Consider the following 21,067-nt stretch of genomic DNA (forward strand, 5'->3'; position numbering starts at 1 on the left):
TCCTTCCACAATTTTTCATAGCCATTTCTCAAGTATACTTGTATAATTCTTACCAGGAACACTCTCAGTATGGAAATTCTTCTGTAATTCTCACATTCAGTTTTAATTCCCTTTTTTACAGATGGGTACTGTGAGCTTTCTGCTCCAAACATTCAGAATTCGACCCTCTGACCAGTCCTTGTGAATAATTGATAGGGAATTGCGTTGTACAAGATGGCAATGAGAGTGGTGATCTAAGAAAGAGTGAGAGCAACTATACAGAGAGAGAAAATGGTTTGAATGATAAAAAAAATGAGGAATTATTTGTAGGAAGTGAGATCACTAGGTTGCGCGTGATACAAAATGCGCAGCGGCTATTCGAGCACCTGCAAAACTCTTTCCAGAGTGATTCGGCTAACGTAAATAACCAGTGTAAGAGTGGGCAAGTTTCTGAAATGAAGGAAAGAGTGTTGTATGGTGACTCGTTATTAAGAGGAGTGATAGATGGGAGTGTAACTAAATCGTACTTACCGGGTGTGAAATTTAAGGATGTAAGTGAGAGTATTAGAGTGCAAAAACAGAGGGTGAAAGAATTAATAATTGTGGTGGGTACGAATGAATTGAAAGGTGATAAATTTTTTATGAGAGAGGACTTGAAAGTATTGTTAAAGGTAGCGAAAGAAAAGAGTGACAGAGTTAGAATGGTGAGTCTGTTGCCGCGGTATGACAGAGAGGAGTTTAGAAGGAGGGCCATAATCGCAAATGACATTATGCGCAGGTTATGCAGACGGGTGTGGTGTGGAATTCGTGGACGTGTGGAATGAGTTTGATGGGCGAAAGGACTTATACAAGATGGATGGCCTGCATTTGAATGGACTTGGTGTGCAAAGACTGGAAAAAGTGTTGCTGAATGAAGTGAAAATGGATGTGCAGAACCAGGGAAACTAGAACTACCAAGGATGGGGGGGGGGAGTGGATATGCAGACATCAGTGAGACAGTTGAGTGTAAAAATGTATATAATGTACCTGAGCCAGCACTAAGGACAAAAAATGAGAATGGGACATTTAGAATAACTCATCAAGATAGGGGTGGTACAAAGGGATCACTGCATTTCATGCATACTAATGCCAGGAGTATTAGGAACAAGAAGGAAGAATTTTTGGCCTTGATTGGCTCTTCCTGGCCACAGGTTATTGGCATTAGTGAAACATGGCTGACGAAAGATGATATAGTTAGTGGGATAGAATGTGTAAGTTATAGTGTGTTTAGGAGGGACAGAGAGAATAAAATGGGGGGAGGGGTGTTATTGATGATAGCTGATGAACTGCAGCCAAGGAGAATTGAAGTTGTATTGCAGGATAGTGAAAGGAGCTCATTTGAGGCTATTTGGTGTGAGATTGAGACTGGCAAAATAAAATATACAGTTGGGTGCTGCTATAGACCAGGTGATGGAATAGATGGTGGAGATAGTATGCATAAACAAATTGATGAAATGAGTGGAAGGAGGGTAATTATTATGGGGGAATTCAATTATGGTAACATTGATTGGAAGGAGGAGAGGACACATGTGAGGAAGGAAATGGATTTTATTCAATTATAAAGGGATAACTATCTGAGACAGCATGTAATTGAAAATACTAGGGGGTGTGAGAATGCTTGACCTGGTAATAGCATCTCACAATTTGACTGTAATGAATATGACCATGTTGCCACCTATTGGTGAGAGTGATCATAAGGTCTTGACCTGGGAGGTGGCTAAAGGTGTGGAATTTTTGATTAAGACAGGGTATATATGGAATTACCGTGCTGGCAAGTATGAGAAGCTTAGGAGATTGCTTGGATCGGTGCCATGGCATGTACAACTGTAAGGGCTGGACGTCGATAGAGCATGGGAAGTGGTCAAGGAGCATTTACAGGAGGTTATGACTGATTGTATACCTAGGGTCCGAATAGTAAAACAAGTAGGGGTTAAATGGATGAATAACACCATTAAGCTTGAGCTGCAAAAAAAGAAACAACTGTGGAGGGAATTTAAAGAAAGGGGTGAACTGCAGGCACACGAACGGTATAAAGTGCAGGCCACAAGGGTAACGAGTGTGGTAAAAACAGCAAAAGCCGATTATGAAAGGAAACTAGCTATGCAAGCAAAAGAGAATCCCAAACAGTTCTTTCAATATGCTGCAAGCAAAAAAAAACTACATGGTAAAATGATTTTAAGGAATGACGATGGTAAGGAGGTCACTGAACTAGTCAATATAGTGGAGTTACTGAGCGCGCACTTTGCAAAAGTATATCATCCAGGTGGTGACATTGAAAAAATGAAGGAACCATTAGTTTATACGGGAATTGTGATGAATGAAGTGGAGGTGAATAGTCTATTACAGAACCTTAATGTGAATACATCTGTGGGATTGGATGGTATACCGGCACGGGTCTTGCATGAAGCGGCTAAGGAATTATCAGTGCCCTTGACCATGTTGTTTAATCTGAGTCTCAGGTCTGATTTAGTCCCGAAGGCGTGGAAAGAGGGGAAAATAGTTTCACTGCATAAAGGAGGATCCAAGACTATGGTTGCAAATTACCGACCGATCAGCATATCAGGAGTTGTTGTCAAGGTCTTGAAGAAAGTAGTCAAGAGAAAAATACAGGAATGGATTGATGAAAATGAGATACTGTACAGGGGACAGCATGGCTTTGTAAAGGGTAGATCATGCCTGAGTAACTTGCTCAAGTTTTATAACAAGGTGACGGCTGAACTGGATAAGGGAAATGGGTTTACAGTGATACTGCTGGACCTGGCAAAGGCGTTTGACAGGATACCACATGGAATTCTAATCCGTAAACTACAACGTATGGGAATGGATATAGGGTTGGTGAGATGGATAGGTGGGTGGTTGATGGAGAGATATCAAAGAGTGGTTTATTCAGGAGTGGAGTCCAAAAGACGGCCTGTGAGGGTTCTGTTCTTTGACCACTGCTGTTTAATCTGTTCATTAACGATATAGGGAAGGATCTAAGTGGAACAGTTCATTTGTTCGCTGGTGATGCAAAGTTGGGTAGGGCGATAGTGAATGCAGAAGATGTCAAAGTCTTGCAGGATGACTTAGATAGATTGGAGTACTGGGCTAAGGAGAATGGATGTCAATTTAATGTGACAAAATGTAAGGTTATGCATTTTGGGGTGAAAAGATTAGCAGCAGTATACCACATGGGTGGAACTGTACTCCAAGAGATTGATGAGGCCAGGGACTTGCGAGTGTTGGTGGATAGGGAGATGAAGTTTAGGGGACACATTGCGAAAGTAGCTAAATCAGCTCATCAACTCACTTGGTTGTTGAAAAATACCTTAACGAACAGAGACAAGCAAGTTATTGTACCTCTGTACCGAGGCTTGATAAGACCTCATCTTGACTACTGTGCCCAGATTTGGTCACCTCGGTTCCTTCTTGATGGGGAGGAGGTGGAGAGGATCCAGAGGCGAGTGACCAAGATGATAGCAGGTCTATGGAATGAACCATATGAGAATAGGTTGAAGATTTGTGGGTTGCAGAAACTGGTTGATAGGTGGAAAAGGGGAGATATGATTGAGACATTCAAATTGCTAAAAGGATTCTATAAGATTAATTCAGAGGATATTTTTGAGATCAGGACTGGTGGTGGAAGAACTAGGGGACACCTATGGAAGCTGGGCAAGAGTGTGGTTAACAGTGGTGTTAGAGCTGGGTTCTTTACTTTTAGAGTGGTAAATGAGTGGGATAAGCTGCCAGAGTCTGTTGTGGGTGCTATGACAGTGAGCGAGTTCAAGACAAGGTATGATAGATATTGTGAGAATGGCGTATAGTTGTGTGGACATGATGTTTAGGGCCTCCCTCGATGAGCCTAAGGACTCCCTGGAGTAGCCCGAAAATAATAATAATAATAATGCTGTAAAACGTTTATACCTCAATATTTTAGCATTTCTAGTTGAATAACATCTACTCTAGCTGCCTTCTCACATTTCAGATTTTGTTTTAGGTTTCAGGCTTTTTCTACTTCTAGTATGGATATATATTCTTGACTGCATTCCTGTTGGGTGTTTTCTACTGCTGTGCTGATGCTGCTTGTTTCATTTAGTAATCTTTCAAAGTAATTATTACAGACATCTAGAATATCTTCCATTTTCATATCACCTTTATCATTTCTGATTCCATTTACACTACTCTTTCCTCCATTTGTAGCTTTTTCAATAGCCTCCAGAATATTTTGCCACTTCCTGATATTTGTTTCATATGTTCTTACCAAAGTCTTCTCATGAATTTATTTAGCTAGTTTTATACATAGTGCTTTGGTTTCTTAGATTTTTCTCTGTATTCTCAAAGAACACAAGCTGATTTACTTGCAAGGAACTTTTGATATGCTTTCTTCTTTTCCTTGACTGGTTTTTTAACTTCCTTAGTCCACCATTGAATTCTGATTTTTCAACCCTTACAGACAACCTCACCACCTGCCTCCCTGGCTGAAAATCAATCAATGTTTTTTTCAGGGTTTGACTACTGAATCGCCAAGGTTTGGTTCTTGTATTCGTTTCTTACATACACTTTTTTTTCTGTTTTCAATATGCAATTCAATTTTATCCTGCTCAAAACTAAATAGCGATCTCTTCCCATTTCAAATCCTCTGTATAATCTTATGCTTAACCAGTAGGGAAACATCACTATCAACAATAATGCTTTTCCTATTTCTTGCATCTTCTCTCCATGCAAATTTTTACACATTGTTATGTTGGAATGGTGTTAATAATAATTAATCCATGTCCTGAACAGAAATCTAGCACATACTTATGATTATTATTAGTCTTGCTCTTTTCTTCAAATTTTCAGAGAACATTTCTATATGTATGATAATCATTTTCTACTCTGCTGTTTAAATATCCAACAAGGACTAACTTTTCCTTTTTCATTGTGTCAGCTGCCATAGGTACAAATAAGTCTCATTGTCTAGTTCCCCATTCTCATATCTGCATACATTATTCTACTTGATATATATTGCCCCTGCTGTTCAAGAAGATTTTCCTCATATTTAGTGTTGAATACTATAGCTACTCCTTTTCCCTGATTGTTATCACCTTAATGCAACATTCTGTATTTGTTGTTAGAAAGATCTCAATCTCATCTGTTTTTGTCTTCTTTATTTCAGTCATGCCTATAATGTCAATCTGATACTTATCCAATTCTTCGGCTAGTTTCATTTCTTTTCCCTTAATGTTTCTTATGTTAATAGTACCAATCTTGAACTCTGCTGATGTTGATTTGGGATGTGTTCCAGTAGCTGACTTGCGCTGTTTGCCCTGGTTCCCTGATGAAAACAATGGAGGTCTTTTTTAACTGGGCAAAGCCACAGCCAACATGAAATTCTGTCATGTTGTATCACCATTTTGTATTATGGTTTAAGCCAAATGCAATTTGGGTGGCTAAATCCTCAAACTGTCAGACAATTCTCATTTGTTCAGTACCCAGGTAGGTACCTAACAGGTTGCATCATGAGATGGTGAGGATTAGACATTAGGTCAGGACCTTACACTATGCATCATTAAACTGGCAGCTCTGCTCATTTGCCTGCTGACACAGTCTATTCAGATATTACCATAAGGCTACAGCATCTGCTATATTCCTTAAGCCTCCAAGATATCAAAAGATTCATTGCAAGCGGAGGGGGAGGTCACAAAGATTATTGAACCATGCTTTAAACCCATTTATCCAATTTCAGCACTCACCACATTCTCAGGCAATCCTTTAAGCAATATAATGATGAGTCGTCATCCTACCTGTCTTATTAACATCGAGTTTAAATTCCTCATATTCTGCTCATTCACCACTAGTCCCTCACGATATCGAATTCATGAGGATGAAATACCCTGATAAATTACTTGAATACTCCAATCACATCATAACAAAAGAGCTCTCTTGAATTTTTTTTTTTTGCCTAATTATCCAATTCTGGTCATACTGCACTTTTGCTGTCCTTATCAACTGAATTACCCTCCTAATCTACTCTTTGCACTCCACATGCAACTAATTATTACCCTTCATCTTGTGTTGCCTCGATAATGCCTTAGTTTCATGACTGCACGTTTAATCTCTTCATTCATCACTTTGCTGCTACTATATTTAGCCCTTTCACTTTATAGATACACCTGGACATTGCTGCTGTTAAATAGTTTTTATTTCCATACTATGGAAATGCTGAACATAGCAGCGTATCTCTCTCCATGTGAATTTATTTTCACATGGAGAGAGAGATACATATCCATGTTATTAGCCACAAACACTGCATCACAGTTACTGCTTGAAATGACTGATAATGACCAGGTTTTTAAATTCATATATAATTGTTTATTTATACTAGATGTATTTCCTCTACGTGGTTCGCTGTCTATATGGCTAATAGCATCATAAAGAAGTTGTTTAACATAAATATAAAAAAAGACAACAATTAAACTTTTTCCAACAGCAGCTAATGAAAAGACTAGAATGATAGCTTAATCATGAGTATCATTAGGCATGTTACATACAGTCTCTTCATTGTTGTGTAAACCATATGTGATTGCTGGCATAGGACAGTTCTTGAATATTACACATTAATTAATGACTTCCAGATGTTTGGAAGGATCATTCCTTGATTACTATTTAGTGTTCCTTTTGAAAAAATGACCTCAGAAGACTCCTTGAACAACCTGTAGAAGTAATTCTCTTCTAAGCAGGGCGTGGAGGATGCTTACTACAAGTGTGCCTTTTTCTTTCTATTTGTTTTCAACGTTGCTTATGTTCTTTGTTGCAGATTTCGAAACTTTTTCCCAGTCTGAACTACATATCTTTCCACAAGAGCATGGAATCTTATATACATGTGGATGTTTATAAAATGGAACTTTGTCTTTAGGGAAGCGTAGAAAGCTTCATAAGATGTTGACTGACTTTAATATTTTGGCTATCACTGGATGGTTCTGACGAACTATCCCGTGATAACCCAGAAATTAATTACAAAGGAACGGTATCCGTTCCATATGTTGACAATGCATCAAGAAAAACAGCCAAAATATTAAAGGCAGTCAACACCTTACGAAGTTTTCTATGATCCCCTAAAGACAAAGTTCCATTTTATAAATATCTGGGTGTATACAAGATTCCGTGCTTTTGTGGAAAGATATTGTAGGTCAGACTTGGAAAAGTTTTGAAATCCACAAAAGAACATAAAGGTGACGCTGAAAACAAATGGAAAGGAAAAAAGCGGACTCGTAGTGCACATCCTCAAAGAACAGCACACGATAAATTGGCAAGCATCCTCCATGCCCTACTTAAAAGAGAATTACTTCAGCAGGTTGTTCAAGAAGTCCTTGAACAACATCTGGAAGTCATTAATTAACATGTATAACATACGATGGTGGTCTGAGAAGTTCTCTGCCTCGACCATAGATGACAACACTATCGGCACGATTTTTTTTTTTTTTCCTAAGTTGGTACATCTGTCATAAGCATCCATGTGAAATTGCAAGTCATTCTATCAAGTAGTTTTTTTTATACAGCTGTCTGAAGCAAAAGTGTTGTCTGTATCCCTTGAAATCGATAAAATTGAGTATCGTGCGGTTATAAAATTCTTTGTAAAAGAAGGTTAAATGCCAAAAGAAATTCATTCAAAGTTCATAAAAGTTTATGGGCACTCTTCTCTTTCATTTTCGACAATTGAGAAATGGGCTGCCAAGTTTAAATGTAACCATACCAGCCTTGAAGATGATTCACGTGAAGGACATCCAAAAGAGTGTAACAACACCAGAAATCATTGATCAAGTGCACGATATGGTATTGGATGACCAGTGAGTCAAAGTGCATGAAATTGCTGAGACTACAAGCATTTCAAAAGAATGTACAGGATATATTTTGCATGAAGAATTGTAAATGAAAAAGCTTTGTGCAAAATGGATGCTGCACTTGCTCACAGCAGATTAAAAATGCACTTGGATGAAAATCTCTGAACAGTACTTGGAGTGTTTTAACAAGAATAAAGCTGATTTCGTGCATTGATTTTTTTTACTATGGATGATGGATTCACCATTACACACCAGAATCCAAGCAGTCAAAACAGTGGATAGAAGCCAGACGTTCAGCACCAAAGAAGACAAAGTTCCAACAGCAGGTAAGGTAGTGGCATCGGTGTTTTGGGATGCTAAAGGCATTTTGTTTATTAATAATCTTGAAAAGAGTAAAACAATAACCGGAAATCAAAAAAATTCGTGAGAAAAGATCCGGTTTGCAGAAGAAAAAAATTATCTTTCATCAAGATAATGCACCTGCCCACAAAGGTGTTTTGGCAATGGGAAAATTAAGGGATCTGCACTATGAATTGTTGGAACATCCACCTCATTCCCCAGATTTGGCTCCCTCTGACTTCTATCTCTTCTCACAACTAAAAATCTTCCTTGATGGTCAGTGTTTTTCTTCAAATCAAGACGTGATTGCAGCTGTAGAGGGGTATTTTGCAGATCTTACTACAGGGATGGGATAATGGTGCTGGAGCATCGCTGGAAAAAATGTGTTACACCCTGATAACCAAGAATGTAATAATTTCAGTTATCATGGTGTAACAAGAAAATAAAAATATAAAATCCTATGTAAGTAGCTAATACAAGATATTTAAAGACAGAAAATATGCTTGCATCCAAGAAAATTAATTATAGCAAAAATTGTTTAACTAAATAATAAAAACGGGAATCTTATTACAAAAAAAAAGGATATGGAAAAAATAGGTTAAGTAAGACAAAGAAGATTAGAGATAAGAATTTGTATGTGAGAGGCTAGCTTAACACTTGAAAAAAGGAGATTAAAATATTCAAGTAAATTCTAAAAAGGGGATTAATTTAGTATAGAGGCTAGCTTAAAACAAACGATGATCGCTCAAGGTCAATTCCCAAAGTGAGACGTTGTCACATGAGAGTCATGTGCAAGCGAACCGTAGCATGTTTTGGGCAGAAAAACACGACTTTAATTGGTGAGTGAGATCGACTCCAGTAGGGGGAGAGAGAAACTGAAGAAGGTACCGATAGGGACCATGCAGATAAAAGGGTTAGGGAACCCCCTAACCCCTCTAAGGAGCCCCCCCCCCCATTGACACCTCTTGGAGTTTATTGCATCTATTGCACCTCTAACTTACTTTATATTGGGGAAACTGGATGTACAATCCCTATATGTAAAAAAGAACACAAACGACACATTTTAACAATAACAACAATTTTGGTGAAGCAGGCCTCTCAGATCACGCTCTTAATACCCTACACCAAATTGAATGGAAAAGTACTTGTTCTTTACATCATACAAACTGGTATGAACAGAAATTTAAAGAAGCCTGTGAAATTTTGATTAACCACCCTAATCTTAATAATGGCAGACTAAAAAATCCCAAGAATTTGGATGGTGCATATTCAGCCCACTTAGTTTTTCAGCAATCCTAACTTTAGGACTGTAAGCATTTTTTCAGCTTTTATTAGCCACTATCCATACCAGTTGGTTGGAATTTATATGTATACTTATATAAGTAATTTTATTTTTATTTATTTATTTATTTTTTTTTTTTTTTCTAAACATGTTGTACTCCTGCCTAATTTAATTTTTTAACCTAACAGATAATAATAATAATAAGACTCTAGCTTTCATGTAGTAAGGTTTTTTTTCCCCACCAGAGGTCAGGTGAATAGTTGTAATTGTCAGTGAGTAACTTTAGCAAACCATGTAGATTGTAGTACTGCTTGTTTCTTTGTATATATGTATATACTCCAGATGATGACTTTAATATGAAGGTCAAAATGTCAAGTGTTCATTTTGGTTTATATTAAACTAAAGTTTTACTCCAACACGGTAGTTGTTTCCATGATTTTCAGGACGTAGTTTAAAAGATAGTTTAGAGTGAACACATTAACATGACAGATCCTTAAAGAGAAACTCTTACCTGTACAGCAGCTTACAAAAAGGCCAACTGAAAATGATATTAACCATCCAAGAGCTGCATACCATGAATAAGATATCCTATAGAGTGGAAATATATATCTGGAAATTATAAAAATAAAAGTCAGAATATGATAGCAAAAAAGGTCAGGTTTATATATATATATATATATATATATATATATATATATATGTAAAACTAAAAGGTGTATTATACAATATAAGATTTTTTTTAGTAGATTGTTGATCATTTTATCACATGGACTGAAATCCATGAAGCATGAAACTCAGTTTCTACACAATTCTTTGCATCCCGGACAGAATTTAAACTTACTACATTTGATTGGAAAATCAGATAGCATTTGAGTGAGCTATTGTTATGACCAGGGTAGATCAAACTCAGGGTGTGTGCTAAGTGGTGTGGAAACAGATTCATCTGCTGATTATAAGATCAGAGGAAGACTCATAACATACTACTACTACTATAATACTACACTGATATAAGACTCATCTCTTCAAGAGTCCTATCCATTAGATTTAAAGCAAAAGAAAAAGAACCTTTATATTAAAATCATCTAAATGTATGCAACCAGATCATTCTCACGAAGAATCTGAATATACAGAATTTTTGGAACAATTGCAAGAAGAAATAGATGACACAAAAAAGAGACATCCTGATAATCTTAGGAAATTTTAATGCAAAAGTTGGATAATATTCAGATTCTTATACAGATGTTATGAAAAAATTTGAAGTAGGAGAAATACATGACAGAGGAAAAATGCTACTCAATTTCAGTAAATTAACCACATCGACATCAATATGGATAAAATAAATCACTCCTCATACACTTCATAGCCATCATATCTTTCAATGTAATATCAATGGTATTAATTTTAATGTGCACTTTGCATCCATGGTAACCTAGACGTGTATACATGTCATTGCTGGTTGAGTGGTTATATAGCCAGTTTGTCACCAACACTGCTTTGTCGTAGAGAATGCCATAAATACACTTGGACTTCACCAACGGAGAAACTAAAACTAGTTCTTAGTTTCACCGATGGAGATTAATAAGAGATGAAAAAGCTCAGTTCAAAATATAAAACCCTCAAGAAAATAGATATGGACTATGAACTCCTTACAGCCAAAATAAACATCAAATTTGCCAAGAAGAAAATAGCACCCAAAGCAAAAATAATAGACATCGACATACTTAAAAATCCAGCATACAAACATCGGTATGAAAAACTTGGAGCAATAAAGGAAGATGACATAGCAGCAAAGATCCTGGGTTACTCCAAAGAGAGTATAAATGTATGGATGACTGGAGACATTCTGGAACTAGCAGAGAAGAAAAGAGACAGAGAGAGAAAGAGATGACAAGCAAGCTATTAGCAAAAAACACCCCTGAAAAGAGACTCTCTTATAATCTACTCAAGAAACAAATAGACAGAAAATGTAGACAAAGAAACTCAGTGGCTGAATGAAAAGATGCATTTGAAAAAATATGACACCAGAACTTTGTACAAAACAATCAATCAAATTACAGAGCTACTCCTCTTACCCCATCACTATGCTCAAAGGTGAGGGTGACAGGAAACCCAACAGAAATAGAAACAATCTGGACAAAACACTTTTTGCAGTTAATCAAAAATAAGAGTATCCCCAATCAGGCCCAACACACCACACAAATATATTGATCATACAGAATCTGAACCAAAAATTCTAGAAGAAAAAATTATTGTGACAAAAAGGCACCTGGAGTTGACGGTATTCCAAATGAACTGTGAGAGGAAGAAGGAGAAAGAACTATACAATACCTGAACTGTTTATACAACCTAATATTAGAAAAAGAGGGAATCCCTGTTGACCGGAGAGTCAGTAAAATCATCCCAATGCATAAAAAAAGGAGATAAAAGAAAATGCAAAATGCAACTACTATAGATCTATATCACTGATGAACTATGCTTACAAGATATTTATGAGAATCATTTTCAAAACAGAATAAAAAATAGTATGAAGAAGTAATGGAAGAAAAACAAATGGGATTCAGAAATGGAAGAGGAACCAGTGATGTAATCTTTGTCTTCAAGAAGCAATAGAATCCACTGCATAAAAAGGATTGAAACCTTACATAATCAGTATAATCACAAAGTGCTATAAAGACACACAGACAATAGTAAAATTCAGGAATAATGAAACAAGTAAAATCCCAGAGGAAGTCATGCAGAGCTGCCCCCACCCTCACCTTACTTGTTCAACCTGTTCCTTGAAGAGGTGGTGGTGGTGGTAGAATTCTTGGAGAACTGCCTGGAGGTAACAGTCAATGGGAAAAAAAAACATCATCCACTTAAAATATGATCATTCAGAGAACCTAAAATCAATCATTTCTAATCTAAATCTAACTAGCAACAAATGCAACTTAGAGATAAATCTCGATAAGACAATAATTATGGTAATACGCAGAGCAAAAAAATATGTCAATGTTACAATAAATAATGAAAATAATAAGCTCATTAATTACTACTGAAGATCTAACTTATATGAACCTATCAAACAGAATTAGTCTAGGATGGTCAGCAATGAACAAGTTGAATAAAATATGGAGAAAAAAAATTAACCATAGCTTAAAGACTAAACTCTTCAATTCAATAATCCTCCCAGTGTCAAAGAGCTGAAGCGCTGGAAACTGGAAAACAAGGAGAAGACAGGGTTCGTAACCATATGCTTGGGGAAGGAGTGTCCTAGGTTTGATCCCTGTTGGAGATGTGGAGCTGAAGGATCTTCCTCAGCCATAACCAAGTCAGCCGGTCTTGGGCATGGACAGTAGGGTTTTTTCCCCAGTTTATCCTGGGGTTTTTCATCCTGCAAAGCAGGCAAACTGGCCTTGAGAACTCAACACTACATATATAGGATACACTGGGGTGTAGGGCTGACAACCTTATTCTGTGAACGGTTTGAGGTCTGATGATTAATAAACCCTCGACACTGCAAGGTAAAAGAGGGTAAAAGGAAGATGAGATGAAATGAGACAGATTAAAAGGTTTTGAATCAAGGTGTTTAAGAAGGAATCAACAGCACAAAATAGACTGAAAAAAAAGAAGACAAATGATAGAGTAACGCTGGTTTGAGCACATAGAGAGGATGCACCAAGAAAGCTGCCTTATGTCCTTCTTTACAGAATGGTGGGGACAACCGAGGCAGAGGAAGACGAGAGAAGATTATGTGAAGACTTGAACATCACTCAGGCTTATGGTCATTCCAACAGATGGTAAGACTGGCAAAGGACAGAACCCAATGGAGGAAAAGAATCCATGGAACACTCAACCCATCCTGAATGAATGAGAATGATGAATACTACAAATATTAGATTTGGTAACAATGGCTAACTATCTGCTACATGCGTGGTTATAAAAAGTTTTTTATTTGGTTACAGAGCAAATACACTGGTATCCAAAAGCTAAGGAAGAACTACATTTTTACCTATATATGAAAAAAAGTTTCATGACTACAGTCAAATGTGGACATAAAGTTATTGCTAGAATACTACTAAATTATATTACACAAAATACACGTTATAAATTTTGTACAAATTAAATTGCAATACCTTTCTGGCAAGTTAAAATTTCGTAAGGATGCAGTTAAGGAATTAACGTATAGTGCTTACTGAAAACCATGTGGAGACATTTCAGCAGGGAATATGTCCACCCCAAACCACGATGTACCTCTCGCAATGTTATACCATGCTTAGTACCAAGTGATTCCTTGAAGCAAACTAGTCCACTCCTCCTTCAGAGCAAGGAAAAGGCCTTGTTTGTTTGTTTTTTTGGAGAGGAACTGCAAGCAGCAATGCATCTCCCTATTGCATCTCAAATGTGTGGGGTCGAGATCTGGGAGAAGTGTGGTGGCCACTTGATTTGATAAATATCCTCAGTCTCTAGAAGTATCTCCACTGCTCATGTATAATGTGGTGTGGCATTGTTATCTATAAAAATGAATTCTTCGCCTACAGCACCAAGGAACAATCGAACATGACATTGAAAAACTCTGTTGCAATATCATTCACCAGTCATAGTCCCTTTTCCAGTTGTAGCTTAGTGTGTCCATTAAGCATAATGCCTCCCCACACCATGATCCCAGCACCATTGTATCTATCCCTTTCAGGAACTTTCTCGTGATGGTAAGCAGTACCATCGTGAGAAAATTCCTGATCAAAAGACACTTGATCTGGCGTGACTTCTAGAATCATAGGAATGACCAAAACAACTCTTATCTGTAAAGAGTACATCAGCCGATTGCTGTCTTGTCAATTTTTATGGATACAACACCACTGTAAACATACTCTACGAAGCTATGGATAAAGGGATGCAGACTACAGGTCTTCAGGCATATAGGCCTACCTGTTGCAGGTCTTGCCACAGTTTGTCGAGATATCTGCATACCTGTGCTTGAATGCAGTCAACTTGCAAGATGACCAGCTGTGGTGTGTCGATTACGTTTTACTGTTATAACCAAAAATCTGTTTTCATGCTCCATAGTAGAGTGACCACGACCCTTAGCAAATGTCTGGAACACAATTCATTGGCTTGAAACACTGTGAAAAGCCTGGATGCAACGCTATATGAGATTTCAAACTCTCTGGCAATATCAGTAATTCTGCAGCCTTCAAGATTTCCAATAATAATTTCTACACGTGAAATTATCTAGGTGATGTCTTTGAGACATTACGAGACATCCCCATTTGCAATTTTATTCCTTCATGAAAAGAGCTTCCTTCAAGCACAATTCACATAGCAAAGCTTTCGAGGAGAGTTGAGTGCTACCATGTGACCACTTTGCATGTGATTCGAAAATATGAATATGTACCTGCTTTCTATTTGAAATCATCAGTTATACAAATTGCCACAAGCTGATATGTCTGAATTTGCAGTTGTAATCTTCAGAAATAGTGCTCGTCCTTTTTTTTTTGGAGACCAGCATACTTGTTAAGAAATTATATTCTTGTTTAATCTTTTATCAAAGTGTAAGCAAACAAAGTTTGTATGTCATCATGACTAGGCTATTTATATATGGAGGCTGGACTGGTTAGCCAAGCAGTTAGCATACCTGTTTTCCAAGCAACAGGTCATGGGTTCAAATCCTACTGTGGGCATGGATGATTGTGATTGTCTTTATGGGGAAGATGAATTTCATCACCCAGTGTGAGACCACTGCCCTGCTTATTGGAGACCTGAAGTGGATTGAAAAAGTTTCATGTTTGGTCTCTAACACAGGGTTTCTGAACTATGTAAGAATAAATAAATAAAAAATTGATAAGAAATGGTGGAAAAAATCCTTATCCCATCCACTGTACAAATGTACTATATGTTTACTAATAACCTTTTGTCGGTGAAAAAAAAAAAAAATTTTTTTTTTAAAAGTGAAAAACTTTCTACAACTATCTCTGATTCAGAGTATTTTAATAAGGTGATGCACCTTTTTTTACTACTTGTATATGGGAAATATAGACTTCTGCATTAATTCAACTTTGGTATCTTCGTGGGTCTGATTCCCACTTATGAGACTTCAGTAGAGGTCAAAATGAGTCTAGGTAATGACCCTTCCAGAAAGCATAGCATTATGCACATCTGAAAGGAAGTGTGCTTTGCATACTAAGGCAATTCATGTGAAGTCACCAGCATCTATATACAAGTTGCCTAATTGTGAAGATACTTTGTAAGGGAACTTTGTTGCTAAATCTATTCTTCTTCACTTCTATCAGGGCAATGCTTGACTCTAGTTTCTTGCAATTCCCTTCTCATTACAACAAACAGGATCAGGGAAGAGTTCTGGGGAAGAATTTTCTGGATATCTTTTCTGTTTAGGACAAGAGCCATCCTCTGAACAATGCTTCTTTCTTGGCAGAGCTGCCTTGCTACCTTCTTATACCATTTATTCACATGCATTGCATAACCTTGGTTTGCACATGATGGTGATTACATCACTCTTAAAGTGGTGCTACAATCAAGCATTAAGAGATATTATCTGTCAACCTGGTACACATGACATGGTAATGGTTTGTAAGAATTTGGTCATGTGAAATTTTCAAAATGTGAGACAAATCAACACAGCTTAGGTGTTAAAGTTGTCCAGTAATTCTTAGTATAATCTTTCACTTTCATATTTCATCCAGGGATGTTATATAAAAGCAAATAACAGTGAAGACTGTGTATAACCTTGCCTTACACCTGATTTCATGTAAAACCATCTTCCTGTGCATCTTTAGATTCTAATTGCCGATTAGAACTCAAATTCCAACTTAAGTATAAGCTGTGGGAAGGGAGAAGTAATGCAAAAGTCAAAGCTATATAAGTGGAAGAAGACCAACACATATAATAGTCTATAAGGATACAGAAAATAACCAGGACTTCTGACCCAAGGTATCCACTAGGATAGTGAATGAACAAAGCTGAGCTGAATAATGTGGAATTTAAACAAACAAAAATGACAAACAACATGAAGAAATGTTTTGTTACCTGAGTCATCATCCAGTTAAACAAGGCTCCCTACCATTCTTTGCAGGAAACTAGGATGAAACAGTGAAATGTCACCAGACTGAAGAGAGGCATATCAATGTAAGAAGTATTAATGAAATAAAAAAAAGTGAAAATAGTAAAAGAATCAAAGTACTAGATTGAGATAACTGGTGTTACTATGATGGATTAAAGAAATGAGTTACTATTTAATTATAATTTGATGATGCAAAATTAGGTAGAGTAATAGTTAATCAAGGAAATGTGGAGAGCTTGCAGGATGATTTAAATAGGCTGTCAGTATGGACAAAAGATAACGGATGTCAATATAATGTAGAGAAATGTAAAGTTATGCATTTTCGGATAAATAGATTGCAAGCTGTGTATCACATTGATATCACCGTGCCCTAGGAAATAGATGACGCTAGAGATTTAAGGGTGGTGGTGGTGGTGGTAGACAGAGAGTTAAAGTTTATAGGACATATTGCTAAGTTAGCCCATAAGATTATTTGGCTATTAAAGAACACATTAACAAGTGGAGATAAGGAAGTTGTTATTCATCTTTATAAGGCCTTGATCCACCCACATCTAGATTACTTTGCTCAAATCTGGTTCCCCTGGGTTTCTTGGTGATGAAATGGTAGAGAGGATTCAGAGGCAATTGGCCAAGATGGTGAGTGGCATGTGGAATGTTCTTTATGAGGATAGATTGAAGGTGTGTGGATTGCAGAAGTTGGTTGACAGGAGATAAAGATGGGGTATGACAGAAACATTTAAGTTGCTTAAACAATTTTATAGGATAAATGAAGGAGAAATGTTTCAGCACTTGGCTAGAGGGACCAGAATAAGGAGTCATCGCTGAAGTTGAATAAAGGTGTGGTTAATAGGGGGTGTGAGGACTAGATTTTTTACTTGGATAGTTGTGGATGAGTGGAATGGGTTGCCAGAGTAAGTTGTGAGTGCTTTGTCTGCTAATGGGTTCAAGGAGAGGTATGATAGATTGTGCGGATAGAATGAATCTCCCATGGACTCCATGGAGATACCCATATAATAGTTTTTTTTTTTTTTTTTTTTTGACAAAGTTTATTATCATCTTCACATATACAGATTATGTGCAAATATATAATTGAAGTATTACTATTACATTTGTTCATGAATTTACAAATATTCAGTACATAATGTTAAGTGAATATCCTATTTAAATGTGTATAAATAATAATACTGCCAGCCTGGTTGGCTGAGTGGTTAGCATATCTGCTCTCCAGCCAAAAGGCTGCGGGTTCAAATTCTGCGTAGGCTTGGATGTTTGTGATTGTCTTCCACCTTCATACATTCATTCACCCAAGTATAGATACACTCTCCCAATATGGACTGGGTCACCATGGGAGTAGTAGACCCAAAACCTCCCTCAATGGGAGAGGCCTTCACCCTGCAGTGGGTAGAAAAATAGGCTGTTTAAAAAAAAATACTAATAATAATAATAATAATACTAACAATGTATTTTACATTTTTTCCCATATATATTTATGATTCATTTAATGTGTTAAGAGAGAGAGATTTTTCATATCAACGATATTGGATATGGAATAATTTTATATAAAATACACAATTCTTTTCTGCATTTTGTCATTTACATTTATATTTCAATCTGCAGTACATTTTAATTTACAAATTATAATTACAGTTTATTTTATTTTTTTTTAGTAGGGAATGCTGAATGGATTCATTTCGCTTTTTAACATTGCTATTTAACCTAATTAATGTTCTGATAGGGCAATCCTGTTTGCATAGTGTATTATGGCTGATAACTGATCGTGTTCTTCTGACTGTTTGCCTGTTTTGCAGAATGAAAAGAGTTTCCAGCACATACGGTTGCAGATAAAGGTTCTTCACATCCTAGACAGGATTCAACCCACTCTTTCCATCCAAAAGACATCGCTAAAACCAAATGAAAAGATGTTTATACAATCAAAAATGTTATCAAGGAAAACGGAAGGGAAACTAATATTTCAGCAGTAGTCTGCTAAATGTTTATCTTCTGTCAATGTGTATGTTTACATAATAAATGATTCTAATCACCCAGTGTGACTGCAACCGTATTTGCCAAGTAGCTTGAAAAAGTAATGCTTGGTCTCTAGAGTGGGTTTCTGTATTATCTAACACTGAAACCCACTGTAGTCCTATCCATGGCATGAGCTAGCTAACTTTTGAGGTGATATTTTTATTAATACAACTCTCACATGCTAGAAAAATACTTGCATGCTCACCATTGAAAAATACACATAAAACACTAACCCCCCCCCTTCCCAAGGAAAGAGACAATTTGTAAATCTGTTATCTAGTATGCATACCATTTACCTGCTATTTGTGAATTCAGAAAACCACACCCTGACTAATTCTCAATGCAGCAACTATCATGAATTACTTTCTATTCTAGCAACTATATACCTTAGTTTATCTGAAATTTAAATTTAATAGTATTCAGCAGTAGGGATACTTAAGGGGTAAAAGCTGAATAACTGGAGAATACTTCCACATAGTATTTTAAGGAATGCAATGAACCAACCAGGACTTCTGACCTAATGTATAATCCCCACCTTCTCCTGGTGCACCCTGCTTGGTATCCAGATTGTCAACCTATAGGGTTGACAATTTGGTATTTAACCAACTAAACTGTATTCTTACTGGCTTAAATCATAATGCAAATGACAGAAAGGCGAATGGTGAAAAGTCAGCTACTGGAACAAAGCAAAGTTCAAGATTGCCACCATCAACATAAGCATTAATGAAAAAGAAATGAAATTAGCAAAAGAATTGGATAAGTACCAGATCAACATAATAATGCTTACCAAAACAAAGAAGGCAAAAACAAGTGAGATCTTCAAAGCAACAAATATAAGATATTATATTCAGGCAATAATGATCAGGGAAAAGGAGTAAGAATAATATTCAAACAATAAACATGATGATAATCTTCTTGAATCACAGGCAATAACAAGTAGTAGAGTGATAGGTGATAGGCAAATATCAGAACGGAGAAATGGATAATAAGACTTATTTGTGCCCATGGTCCCATAGAAGATTCTCCTAAGGAAGAAATAGAGAAATTTTTTGTAGGATTTCTAAGGTAGTTGACACAATGAAAAAGGAAAAGTTGGACCTTGTTGGAGATTTAAACAGCAAAGTATGAAACGATTATTAAAATATAGAAATATACTGGGAAAATTTGGAGAAAAGATCAAAGCTAATAATAACAGTGAGTACCAGTGAGTACCTGTTGTATTTCTGTTCAGGATATGGACTAATCATTACTAATACCATGTTTCAACATAAAAATGTGCACAAATTCACATGGAGAGAACATGCAAGAAATAAGAAAAGTCTCATTACTATATTATTGTTAACAGTGAAGCTTCCCCACTGGCTCAGGACACAAAATTTTATAAAGGATTCAAAATTAGTAGTAATCACTATTTAGTTTTGAGCATGATAAAACTGAATTTCACATTGAAAAGAAGAGTGTTTAAGAAAGTTTTAAAACAAATCAAAACCAAGCAGCTTTCAGAGGTGAACTGCAGACTCAAATACATAAAACGTCACTGAAGAAAATATGAAAGACTTTGAAAACAAGAAACAAACCTTGAAGATTCAAGAACAAATCCTAAAGAGAGGTATGTGGTGAGGTTGTCTGTAAAGATAGAAAAATCAGAACTCCATGATGGACTCAGGAAGTTAAAGAGGAAGTCAAGGAAAAGAAGAAACATATCAAAACTTCCTGGCAAATATGTCAGCTTATGCTCTTAGAGAATACAGAGAAATATGTAAGAAAGTGAAGCACATGTAAAACTAGCTAAATGAAAGTAATTGTGGACTTTGATAAGATAGAAAATAAATATCAGGAAGGTGGCAAAATATTCTGGAGACTGAAAGTATTAAACCCTCATCATCATCAAATTCCTGCCATGTATCCTCAAGTGGTGTACAGGTTTGAATAACCAATGTATAAACCTCATCATCATAATCAAATTCCTGCCATTAAACCCGATGTCTAAATTTCAGACACTGATCTCAGCTCTTTACCTTATGCAGATATTATACTTCTAAATAAATCCAGCATAAGTCTGCAGATTCGCCAACTAAACTGAATAAGTTGCAACTCTGCTGTGATAGGCCATCAATGGAAGTTACAAAAGGAATCTGTGAGCAAGAGGGTGAGGAGTGCTTTCTTTGCATGGAGGGTGGTTGAACCATGGAATGCATTGCCTGATGGAGTGGTGAGAGCAAGAATGGTCAATGAGTTTAAGGAGTGGTATGATAGACTTTATATTTCTTGGGGGGGGGGGCTACCCTCGATGAGTCTTGATAGACTGTGTTTCTTAGGAAGGACCTCCCACGATGAGTCTTTTGACTCTATGGAGGCCTGGATAATAATAATAATAATAAAATCAGCAATAAAAAGAATGAACATAGGCAGAAACATTGAAAACATCAACTTCATTCTGAATAGAGAACCTATAGAACCAGTAAAACATTTCATACAATATACACATGAAAACACAAGGTAAAAGTATTATTTATTAAATATACTGCCATATATTTCAATCTG

The 21,067-nt window shown here is 36.6% G+C and overlaps 1 protein-coding gene across 2 annotated transcripts in view; it reads right to left on the bottom strand.

Moving 5' to 3' along the window:
- LOC150100370 (putative sodium-dependent multivitamin transporter) overlaps window positions 1-21,067 on the bottom strand; it is a 156,310-nt gene that overhangs the window by 19,437 nt on the left and 115,806 nt on the right. For both annotated transcript variants that reach the window (XM_090402504.1, XM_090402505.1), the window contains exon 11: window positions 9,953-10,050. In XM_090402504.1, the coding sequence (XP_090258630.1) occupies window positions 9,953-10,050 (98 nt within the window). The remainder of the gene's footprint in view (window positions 1-9,952; window positions 10,051-21,067) is intronic.

This window comes from Typopeltis vanoorti, chromosome 13, assembly GCF_054136105.1.
Source record: "Typopeltis vanoorti isolate ZY-2024b chromosome 13, IOZ_Tvanoo_1.0, whole genome shotgun sequence".
Classification (NCBI taxonomy): Eukaryota; Metazoa; Arthropoda; class Arachnida; order Uropygi; family Thelyphonidae; genus Typopeltis; species Typopeltis vanoorti.